General features: G+C 32.9%; 2 protein-coding genes across 2 annotated transcripts; one reads left to right on the top strand and one right to left on the bottom strand.

Annotated features, from left to right (window-relative positions):
• The first annotated feature begins 7 nt into the window (after positions 1-7).
• Positions 8-893, top strand: LOC100305827 (uncharacterized). Its single transcript, NM_001250333.2, is given in 2 exon segments — positions 8-56; positions 258-893. Coding segments are annotated over 2 exon segments (480 nt in total). The 5' UTR covers positions 8-16; the 3' UTR covers positions 698-893.
• A 2,793-nt stretch (positions 894-3,686) lies between these two features.
• Positions 3,687-5,478, bottom strand: LOC100785680 (protein OCTOPUS-like). Its single transcript, XM_003544823.5, has one exon. The coding sequence runs from the start codon at positions 5,306-5,308 to the stop codon at positions 3,788-3,790; it is 1,521 nt and encodes a 506-aa protein (XP_003544871.3). The 5' UTR covers positions 5,309-5,478; the 3' UTR covers positions 3,687-3,787.
• Between the last annotated feature and the right edge of the window lie 7,147 nt (positions 5,479-12,625).

Below are 12,625 nucleotides of genomic sequence, written 5' to 3'. Positions count from 1 at the left end.
AAGCCTCAGTTTCGCAATGCCTCGTAAGCGCTTTCAGGAGCCGCAACCCAAAACAGGTACCATTTTTTCTACCAACCCAAAAATTGAAATATATACATATATATATCTTCACAACTTCCATATTAAACCATTTCAATACCATATGGGTCAACTTTCGTAGAATCCAACCTTGCACACAAGGTGTTTGGTGAAATGTATCTTACAAGAATCTTGTACCTTAGATAGAATTTTGTGCTCCCATTTATGTTACATTGCAGGTCTACAACATACCCAGGATTTCCTGAGGAAAATAGGGTTGGGGAAGGAGAACTACTACTTCTGGAAGCAGATTGGAAAGGCTTTGCTTTGCACCTATGCAGTGATCGGGGCAGTGTGGGTGTACAACGAGACCTCACCACTGGGTTGGTGGACACTGAAGCCAAAGCCAAAGGAAGAGCTTGAGCTGGCTCATTTGTACGAGCGGCGGCAGTTTCCTTACCCGGGCGATGAAGAGGCAATGCAAGAGTTCATTGCCAGAGGTGGAATGATTGGAACAACCATTGGTCCCAAAGGGATGGTTGAGGGTGATAAGGATGAGAGTGACTACAAGAAGGAGCTGAAGGACAAGAAGTTTGGGCAAGAGGCTCAGAAACTGTGGATGAGGATGAGGAGTGAGGTCATTGCTGAGCTTCAGGAGAAGGGCTTTGATGTGGAATGAATGAGTGCAATGAGTGCTCAAAACTATTGGTGGTAGTAAATATTGAGTTTGAATTTTTTTTTTCTGTGTTTGGATATTCTAATTTCAATAAATCATGGGAGAGGGAAAAGACTCATCAGTCTGTTACTCTTTGTTGATGGGTATGTATATGTGACTTTGAGTATTTGCCCAGCAATTTCACTTGGTGCTTTGGGCTAGTCTGTGCTTTCTTATTTTCATCTTTCCAAAATCCTGCACTTGGAGTGCAACAAGCTATTGGACTAGTTTAGATAAATTTATCCTTTTGTGGAAGGAAAAAAAAAATCAAATTTCTATAAATAAAATTCAATTACGAAATTCCGTTTTTGAAAAAAAAAAGTGAGAACTTTTTAAAATAATTGATATATGTATATAAATTAATTTGAATTTATGAGCAAAGTTTGATTATTTTTATTTTTTTTATCTTATAAGAAGTTATCAAGAAGTTTAAAATTAGTTTAGCTTAAGAGCATAGTAGTATTTATTACAAAAAAAGAGCATAGTAGTATTAGCTAACCTATATACTTGCGATGATGACTATAAATATGGATTACTTCTTTTTATTTATAGAGAAAATTATTTATCCAAAACAAAATATATATCTTTTCTAAACAAGTACTAAGTGAATCTTCCATCATCCTAACATCTACAGTATTAATCTAATAATATTGTGTAAATTTGTCCCAAAAAATATAAACTTACACGTACTTCAGCTAAAAGCATCATGGAAATGAGATTTACATCTTGCAAGTCAAAGATTGTGCTTTTTGTACCGAAGCACTTTCATCTTAAGTTAGATTTCTTGTCTAATTCACAATGGTAAGGCCACAACATGACAACATCATTGCAAGACTAGCGAAAAGTTAAGCGCTTTATGGAAAGCAGTCAGAATTTCAATTTACCAACGATAATAACAGTTAGAAGTATTTTCTCTTCATGGTCAACATCTGATGCATTATTGATTCCATTCATCAGCAAAATCTACGGCCATCATCAGACTAAAATACAGAGGAAAAGTAAAAAAGAAACTATTTCAAAATCAAAGGTCAATTACAAATATCCTGAGTCAACTTTAAACAAATTATTTTTGATATAGCAAGATTGTACAAATCTTTTTTTTTTACTGCTGATTGTACAAATCTTTTAACAACTATGAAAAAGATAATAAAAAGAATGTATAATAGAAAGGAGTGATCTGATTAAAAAAAATTAAAAATAGTATTATAAAAAATACTTAGGTCAATAATATAACTCTTTTTTTTACAGCAATAATATAACTCTTAACGGCAACTACATGGATTATGGACTTGGTTCGCATAGTTAGATACAAGAAAATTCAGAATGAGTAGTGAGCTAGCTGACCTTGTCATATTTCCAAAACCCTAGCAGTAGATAAATTGAATGGCAAAAAGATGCTCAACCAAAGAAATAAAGCACAAAAATAGAGTAAACAGACAGCATTTGCTAACCAAACTTTCAACATTGGAACCGAGGGATGAATACAAAAGAAAAAGTAATCAAGGTACCAACAGAAAGCAGGACCATAAAAAAATTTAGGTTTGAAAACACACACACACAAAGGATGATAAAACAGTATCAATAGATTAGCAATATGTTTTTCTCTGTTACAGACAATGAAACACGGAAATTGAATTTTTCTCAAGCTCTTGCTAAACAGGCAATTAACCATAAATGAGTAATGAATGACTATTGACGAACTTAGAACTTAAAGTCATTCTTCCCTTGCCTGTTATTGTTAATGCCTGTTCCTGAAAGCCCCCATATAACTGCCAAAATACAAAGCAAGTGCAATGGTAAATGCCAATGAAGCAGATGCCATGAATCTTGATGTCAGTGATTCTTGACTTTGAAAGGCTTTAACCCAGAAACAGAATATTTTGCTTATAGAGAACCTGTGAAATCTCAACAACTAATCATAAAGTATTATAAAAGGAAGGATTTGCTGTGCTCTTTTGGAAAGTTAGCCAAGTTATCCCCCACTATGCAGTAGATGTTTCCACTAACAGAATTATCTCTTATGGAATATATATACTTGTGGTCCTTGGCAAGGAAAAAATAAAAAGCAAGTTGACTCATTGGCTGGGACAAATCCTAGATTCTAAGTGGTTGACAATGGGAGTTCATGTCCCCATTCCATTTTTTTAAATAAAAAAAAAAATCCCATTACCATAGCAGGGAGGTCATTTTTGCCCCCATTATGTTTCAAACTTTTCCCCTCTCATCTGGATGAGTGAGAAAATTCTAAAGAGAATTTAAGATCCACTTATCTTTACTAAACTTGCCCCACTGCCCAAAAGTTTTAGGTCTGTCATAAGGTGGGAAAAAGGATATTCAAAATTCTGTTTTCAATTACAGCAATTTCAGTTATAACACCCTGTCCTTCAATGTTGTTCCTGTACCAATTACATACCCAGAAATTCTCATACCATATCTCAGTTACATCAGGAACCTTAACTTTTTTTTACAGCCAAGAAAATTATAACAGAAATAACAGCATAAATGCCTTTAAGTATATGTAGATACTTAAAAAAGAGACGTAGGTTCAGGTTCTGAATAATTGAGGAAAGTATACACTTCATAATTTGTAGTTCATACATCTGTAAAACCAACAGCATAGCTGAACCAGAATTTGGAAACTGAAGCTTACTATGTAAAATGTGAATAAAGCATGAGAATTTCAATGAACCTTTCATGCTGCATTTGGAGAGATACACCATGAAATGCCATTGCAGCACTTGAGGCAGCAAATTAACAGTTCATAAGCATTTCATCGACAAAATATAAATCATTAAATAACATGACATATCCTTGCAGTAAATTCTAGCAAAATCAAGGGTTGCTCCCAGGCTCCTAGAGCCACTGCAATTAGAAAATTACCATCTCAACAGCATCAAGGAAAGAATACTTTATTTTTGCTACCAGCATCATTAGACAAATTGCAACCATAATCTAATATCAGTGTGATGTACTTCATATCATGAACAACAAAAATTACATTATATATGTTTTTACAGCCAGACATACTTTGGAGTTTCAACAGCTAACACAGTTTTACAAGCCACTTCTGGCTGCTGAATGCAAATCCTTAACACTACTCCTTCCGACCTTGCTTCTCTTGTAGCTCTTTGTGGGAGTCAAATAGAACCTCAACAAGCCAGTGTCGGGATTATTAGGTGAATACCTAACGCTCCGGTTCCTCTGAAACATAAGCTCTTGTCTCCCATTCAAAGCACTCCCTTTGTTCTCAGACTCCTCCGTGGCATAACCATCCGTTCCACACGGGCTTCTACAGCTAACGCTATAGCTACGCATAAGCTTCTGCCCAACAGGCTCACTTGCTTGCACATTAACCACCCTCCTCAGCCTCTCCAAAGACTCTGCAAGAGGCTTGTCAACCTCAACCCCAGAATCACCCTCCTCTTCCCTCACCCTATCCTCCTTTCTCTCAGTTCCCTGTACTAATCCCAACTTGTTCCACACGCCACGCCATTTCTGCAACTTCTTCGAACCCTTTTGTCTAGTGGCCACATCAGCAACATCCTTGGAATCAGATTCCACCACACAATCAGATTGAACAACATCACCACTCGAAGATCTTACATAACTATCCATCAACTCCTTCTCAGTAATCAGCAACTTGGCACCATAGAAGGTGGCCGGAGACACCTTCACATTTGCATTTACATTTGACATCGATTTTAACTCATCAAGCTCCGCAATGGACCGTCTCCTACGAGGGTTTGACCTATCAAACCCAAAATTCCTTCTACCATCTCCAGAACTTTCCAAATCCAAACCAACACTGTTATTGTTGTCACTGGTATTGGAATTAGAATTGGAATTGGAATCTTCGTCGAGTGAAACCATTGGAGAAAGCCTGGAACACGATTTTCCAATCAAGCATCCATCCCAGGAAGCTCTAGGGCAATCGAACGAGATTCTTCCCACGTCAATCGAAAACCTCGGATCGGTGTCGCAGGATCTTCTCCCCAAATTGCATTCTCCAATCTCCGATTGAGTGTCTCTCAATGTCCTCGCTCTTCGCTTCTCTGCATTTCTGTTCGTATGAATACTATTATTGTCACTGCTATCACCGTCACCGTTTTTCTTCGACCTGTGTTTCCATTTCCACTTCTTGAACTTCTCAGTGGCGGCGTTCCAGAAGGTTCTAGAATCTCTGGCTGCGTTCCTATTGCGGCGCTGCAGTATCTCGAGATCTATGAACTCCTTGACCGTCTTCGTTTCCTCGTCGTCGTGGTGGTCGTCGTTGCAAACCCTAACCTCGGAGTTGGGTTTGTGGGAACGGTTTGTTTTTCTGGTGTCGTCGCGGGTGAAGAGATCGGAGAGGGTGCTGCGGGGGCGGGCGGCGCAGGAGCGGCGGCGGGGGGAGGAGGCGGGGTCGGTGGGGCGGGAGCAAGACTTGGAGCGGCGGAGGTCGGGCAGGGGAGGGGAGTGGTCGGAGGGGATGCCGGCGAGGCGTTCACGGAGGCAGAGGGCGCAGAAGCCGGTGACGGGGACGGAGGGGTGGCGGTGGCAGGCGGAGAGGCGGTGGGGTTTGGAATTGGAAGACATGACTCATGAGTGTGGTGGCAGTGGCAGTGACAGTGGCATGTGTATGCGTGTGGGCAATGGCATCAATGATGTTAAAAGTGGAGAAAGAGAGAGAAAGGGAGTACGGAATCAAGTGAGGAAGCATCATAATCATAATCATTTATTTACCATCAATCAACTGCTTCTTTGCTTCAATACTACCTCCTACCCTGCCATGCCCATCTATAATAATAATCATAATACAACTAAATTTTTTTTAAACCTTAAACCTTAAACTTTCAATTTTCTTATTTATTGTTAATAGCCTATTCTATACTTCCCTCTCAGTTATTATATTTTCTTTTAGTTTCATTTTTTGTATTTTGTTAATGAGTGTTTAAAAACATCAGTTAAATAATAGTATTACTTAAGATTAAGTGTCTAATTATTCAATAATTTAAGAATATTATGAGTACTTAATATATTTTCGAGGGTTTGTTTGAATGTGTGTTTGATATTAAAAAATAATTCTCCACATCTTACATAAGTTTGATGACTAAAATTAACTTAAATACATGTCTTAACTGTGATTAGTAATTTAAAGTGAGTCTAAGGATGATGTACTAATAGGGTAAACTTATTTAATAGTATGTTGAATTACAAATGATGATTGATATTATTTTAAAGAAAATTTTCCAAAAGTTTATGATATGTATTACTTAATCAATTAATATATTTTTTCTTTAAGAGTATCTATAATAAATTTAAATTCATAATACATCGACATAAACCTTGTGTAAAATTAATAAAAAAAAAGTTAATTTATCACCACTTTATATGTATGAATGAAAATGTAAAATTAATTTACATCATCTTCATTATATAGTCTTTTTTTTCTTATTTAATATTAAGTTTGTTAAACTTAATTTATCCGGTTTTAAAACAAACCATCACTAAAATCTCGTGATATACTTCTCAAAAAAGAATATCGTGATATAAATTAGGCAGGGTCCTTTTGATAGGACCTTAGGTGGCCCTTAATGCAACTTAAGGAAAAGAATAAGAAATTAAAACAAGAAAAGGAACAAAGAACATTTATAGAAATTAAAATTATTACTCTCATTATTCATTTCCAAGTCCTATCAACTGAGCTGGTAACCGCTGTTGCAACTTTATGAGCATCAATAAAGGCCACACATTCAAGTTACATAAAGTAACACGTCAAGAAATTAATCTTATTAATTACACAACTAAAACTTAATTACACATTCAAGTGACATTAAAAACTTCCTCATATTTGAATCTTCATAATTCGGCCTTTCATTCAAAATTTTAAACCTTCTATGATTGCTTGTGGTAATGATAACTTCATTGCAAAGTTAAGCTACGCATGTACTAGTACTAAATCTCGGTTTATAATCTTTAGTTTCAAATATTTTACTTACAATTTTCGAATTTTAAAACTAAACCATACAAATCACGTTCTGTTTTTTAAATTTGGTAGAATGACACTAGGAAAAGATGCAAGAAAAGAAGAGTTTGAATTAAGGGTATACACAGATCACGTTGGGGTGAACTATTCCAAACTACTTTTGAACTAACCGAACTATTTAAACGCCCTATTCTTAATAGACATTATTTTGAAACATATTTTCCATGTTTTTCAATCTCATAAGTTACGTTCAATTTGATTTAGATGCGGTTCGATTTTTAAAAATTGAACTAAAGAATAGTTCAGCTTAACCTTTTTTTTGTAGCACAATTCAATTTAGTTTCGTTTTTAAACCTCCCTGATAGCGGCAAGGTGGTAGTTATGCGTTCTTCAAATTTAGTTTTAGTTTTTTTCTTCATTTTTTAGTTTAAAATAAACTCATTTTGAATTTTTTTATCCAATTAAAATTAGTTTAAGAAGGCTTTTTTGTGGTAGTGACGCCAATGATGATCGGTGTAATAATGTTAACTCTCGTAGTAACAATAATGGTGTCAATGATAATGACCGTCATAGCAGAGGCATTGGTGGGGATAGTGGTAATGGTAGCAATATTAATAATGACAATAATAATAGTAACGACGACGACACTAATGATGATTGTATTAATGTTAGTGACGACATCAATGATAGTGGTGATGAGAGAAGTGATATTGATAATAGTAGTGTTAAAAGTGATTGTGACAATGACAGCTATGAAAGTTGTATTGGTGGTGGAGGTAGAGATATTGATGGCGATGACAATAACAATGAAGGTGACCATGTTGATGGTGGTATAGGTGTTAGCCATGAAAATACCATATCAAATTTAGGGAGTGTGTTGTTTTTTTAAAACTAAAAACTATTCACAAAACTTTATTTCGTAGTTTTGAAAATAAATGTAAAAATATTTTTAAAATGAGTTAAAAATTACTTTAGCTCCATTTTTTATTCACAAAACTTTATTTCTTAGTTGCATTTGAAAATTAAAAATCAAGAATTCATAAACTTACAACTAAAAACCACCCTAATCGGCATTAAGAAACCATTTGAGGTGGCTTTAGTGGTAAGTTACAAAATTTTCAAAAACTATAACAAGTTTTTTTAAGTGAAAAATTGGTTTCAAAATAAGCTCACTTTAAAAGTTTTCTATCATTTTAATATTATAATGTTGTTCGATTTTTATTTTTAATACAAGAAAATAAAATTTTACACTATTATTTAATCATAATATATCATGTGAAATAAATTTATAAATTTTTATCATAATTATTTTAAATACTAATGATTATTCATAATTGGATAACAATGTAAAACTATTTTATACTACATGATCATTAAATTCTCTTAATATTTTTTTTTAAAAAAAATATGAATAGTTAAAAATAATATTGTTTCGCAATGTAAATTATTTATTATAAATCTAAAATATATTTCTTTCTTTTTTTTCACTAATGGATTTATAAAGCAAGCAAACATAATTAGGTTTGAGAAAATTAGAAAAATAAGATTACTGAAAATAAAATTCATCATAAAATCAGAGTTGAACGTTAGAACCTTTTATTAATTGATATCATAATTTGGGTTGGTACAATTGACTCAAAGCAAAAATGGAATTAAACAAACTTATTTTAAGAAATTAATGTAATTAAGATAACTGTATTAAAAGTTGAACCCATTTCTTTAGTAAAACGGGCACCAATTATCCAACACTCTGCTTCGCTACACAATAAACAATCATTGCACGAAATTTCATATACCTTTTTTTATTAACAAAATAGAGATAAATTATTATAGATATTTCAATGTTATTTTTTAATTAAAATTATTATTTTTCTTTTAATAATTGGCATATAAAAAAAATTCTCACTCTAAAGTAGTAATATATCTTCTATTATTAGTTCCAATTAATTCTTGTTTTATTGTTTAGCAATTGGGCTTCACTTATGGCATGAAATACACTATGGAAATGATGAATAAGAGGATTTTATAATCTATAATTATTTGCTTTAGGTGTCGAATTGAATTGAACATTACTTAATTATTTTGATAAAAAAATATGATTATCTGGAAAAAAAATTGTTGGGAAGTGAACATTGTGGGAATGGATTTCGTGTATGTTCCCCAAATGGAGTTTTCTGGTGTGATGGGTTAGGTTATGTGCAGTGCAGTTCAGAGGGAGTGAGGATCAATCCACGAAGATGCAATTTTAGGTTGTATTTGGAAAGGTTCGTATTGATGGATTTCATGGCTTATGGAGTTATATATGCTTCAAACGGATTGTGGAGATTATATATGTTTAATTGTGAATTTATAATTTATCAAAAATGTTATTTGAGTTTTGCGTATATCATTAATTATTAATTTAATAAGAGAAAATAGGTTACTTAGTGTCACTCAATCTCAAACCATAATTATAAGTTTGATGATTTTTATAATGACTACCTCAACAATCAAAACAACAATGATTTTTTATTAACTAATGATATAAAAAATTTTACATTCACAGTGCATAGTCATTAAAGCAAATAAAATGAGCTACTTGATAATAGTCATTTTCTTGTGGTCTGAGTACATCTTGGAAGTTGGAATTCAAAGGGATATAACACATAAACTCGACCCTTGATTTTTTTAGTAGATGTAATCTAAGTCATTCATTGTGGTTACAGTTGGAAGACAAGCCATTTGGTTAAAAATTTAAATTTACAAAGTAAGTTATATTTATTATTAGAATTTACAAAGGTATGCCTGGATACTTTTCATTTTGAAATAAAACACTTAAACACATTTCACTTCCATGAATAAGAAGCAACTCTTCATTCATCCTTCAATCCAAAGTGATCTTTTTTGTCATTCCCACACGAAGCCTTCTCCAACTACACTCGTATGAGGTTTCCAAAAATTTTGGCCTGAAATTGCCCGTTGCACACCCATAATTGAATTCCAATGCTATTCATAAATTAAAACTAAACTGACTTTTCAATCATAAATTTCTTAATATGAAAAATTCAAAATTTCAATGAAAAAATTAAGTTCCCACCATATTAAAATTTGAGAGAAAAAAGTAGTGGAAAAATAAAACCATAAAACAAAATACCAAAATGGATTTAAACTGCACTCTGCATAACTACTGCAAGTCTGCATATTGTTGGACGCAAATGCCAATTGAGATGGATTTAAACATCATTCCACCTCATTCACCAAATGGGGATGAAAACAACCCATTGTCATTTGACTTGACCAAAGAATCAAAATCAAATAGTGTTAACATTAACAAAATAGAGGATGAGAGTAACAGGGAAATGGATGACATAGAATTAGATTTGCATTTTGATGAATTGGATTCAAAAAATGACATCGAAGTAGAAACAGAAGAAATTACTAATATTGTAGGTACTCCATTTCTACACCTTGTTCATTCTCTTTTACTTTATTTTACTTTGTTCTTCAGTTTTTTTTTAAATTATTTTTGTATCAACAAAATGATTAATAGAACAAACAAGTGAAGCACCAACTCAACAAAAATGCAACCACCATAAGTTCCTCAACAATGAGCAGCGAGAATCAATATCTCATCTTCTATTGCAATCAACATATAATAGAAGATTGAAAAAAGGGCACAACAAAAATGGTGGCTTCGTCGTACTGAGTGTCAAGTAGGGTAGTTAGACGCATCTAGCTACAAACAAGACAAGAAGGAAATGCTTCTCATAAAAAGACAGAATTATGGATGCAAGAGTGTTGAATTCGATCATGTTCGCTTTCGTGAAGTTCCATTATCGAAGCAAACTATTTTTTTATCTTTAGCATGTGCAATGAACATAAACAAGACGTCACTCATCAAACTTAAAAAGGATGGAGCCATATGACACCACTCAAATGCTATTAAGCTATTTTTGAAAGAAGAAAACGAAGTAGCTTAATTGAAGTTTTGTTTGTCAATGCTTGAAAGAGGTAGCATTCCACATGATCCAACTTTCAAAACAATGGATAACATTGTTCATATTGATGAAAAGTGGTTCTACATGACAAAGAAGTTTGTCAACTATTACATCCTACCAGGTCAGGCGGAGTCATTGCGCACTTATAAGAGCAATAATTGTATCCAAAAGGTTGTGTTTTTAGTTGTTATCGCTCATCCAAGATTTGATGCACAAGGTAATGAAATTTTTTCTAGAAAAATTCGTGTATTCCCTTTTGTGACTATGGAGGCAGCAAAAAGAAATAGCATTAACCGAGTTGCAAGGACATTAGAAATAATACCTATAGCTTCAGTTAACAAGGATTTGAGTAGAAAATTTCTCATTGAAAAAGTTTTCCCAACTATCAAAGCAAAGTGGCCAAGATAAGAGTTAAGGAATATAATTTACATTCAATAGCATAATGCAAGAACTCACATTGATCCTAATGATGCTGAATTTTGTCGAGTGGCTAAAGAAGATGGCTTTAACATTCATTTGATGTGTCAGCCTACTAATTCTCCAAATTTAAATGTGTTGGACCTTGGTTTTTCAATGTCATTCAATCATTACAACACAAAGAATCTTAAGATGGTTGATGTCCTTGTTGGTGTTATGGCTTAAGCATTTGAAGATTTTTTATCTTCTGAATGTAACAAGATTTTTTTAACACTACAATCATGCATGGTGGAAACCATGGAGGGAGGACATTTTGATATTCAGTGATTTTATTGTTTAGCAGCAAAATAATTATTTGATTATTTTCTAATTATGTTCATTAAATTTACTCTATCAACTTTATTTGATTTCAAGTTTACTTTAATCTCTTTATCCCTCTATTTGGATCGTGTTCTATAGCGTATGACATTGGGTCTTTTTTTTTTTTTTGGTTGATGAGTAAGCTGCAATTAGAATTTTTTGGACTGAGTTTTAAATTTTTAATTGTTAATTATAAGCACAACACTACTATTGCACCCAAATTAGCATTGAGGTGTTAATCATTTGGGGTTCTTGCAATACTCCTACATGCACTGCCAAACAAATTATGAGGTGTCAACACTTTGGGGTTCTTGTAGCACAAGTGTTGACTTTATTTCACACTATAATCACAATTTATAAGGGTTCAATTTACTTTTTGTTTATGTTGGAGTTATGTGGATCAAAAGGCATTTGGATGTTGGATTGATCAATCTAGATGCTACACAAGAACTCAACATTAGAGTAAGAACCCCAACAAACAAACAACTTTTAAATTATCTTATTTTTTCTCGTAAACAAACAACTAAGGACCAACAATAAATAAGGACAAAACTGGAAAAAAATGTTTCGTAGAAATTATAAATGCCCTTATTAAAAGGACCATCAAAACTTTTTAAATGTAGCCTTATAATAAAGACTAGAGAGAGTATTATACTATATAAAACTATATAACTTAATTAAAGTTGTTTCTTAATTAAAGTTGTTTCTCAATTAAATTTACCTATCCAATTTTGTTTGATCTTTTGCTTTTAGACTCTCCACTAGATGTCAAAATTATCAAAACAAATACAATTTGATACCTTTAATTTTAAATCAAGTTTTAAGATTGTGTGTTCGAGTAACAAACAAAAATGAACTATATCTCATAAAATCATGCTGAAATCCCTTAATTGATTGTTTCTCACCATGAAGCTAATTGATAAATGTAGCTTATAAGTTAGTTGAAACTGAAAAGTTAGTTGAAAATTTGGAAACTTATAAGCTAGTTGGTCAAATTGAAAGTGTTTGATATAAAAGGATATAATTAATTATTTGATTAAAAAAGGTAAATAAAATATCTCCAATAAATTAATGAGGATAAAAATGAAAAAAATTAATATCTTATAAGCTAGCTTATTTTATAAGCAACTTGAATTAACTTACGAAAATAAATTAGAAGCTACTAAAATAAGC

Source organism: Glycine max, chromosome 14 (genome assembly GCF_000004515.6).
Source record: "Glycine max cultivar Williams 82 chromosome 14, Glycine_max_v4.0, whole genome shotgun sequence".
NCBI classification, from domain to species: domain Eukaryota; kingdom Viridiplantae; phylum Streptophyta; class Magnoliopsida; order Fabales; family Fabaceae; genus Glycine; species Glycine max.
The sequence above is the reverse complement of the archived record's forward strand: the minus strand, read 5'-3'. Positions and strand labels throughout refer to the sequence as shown.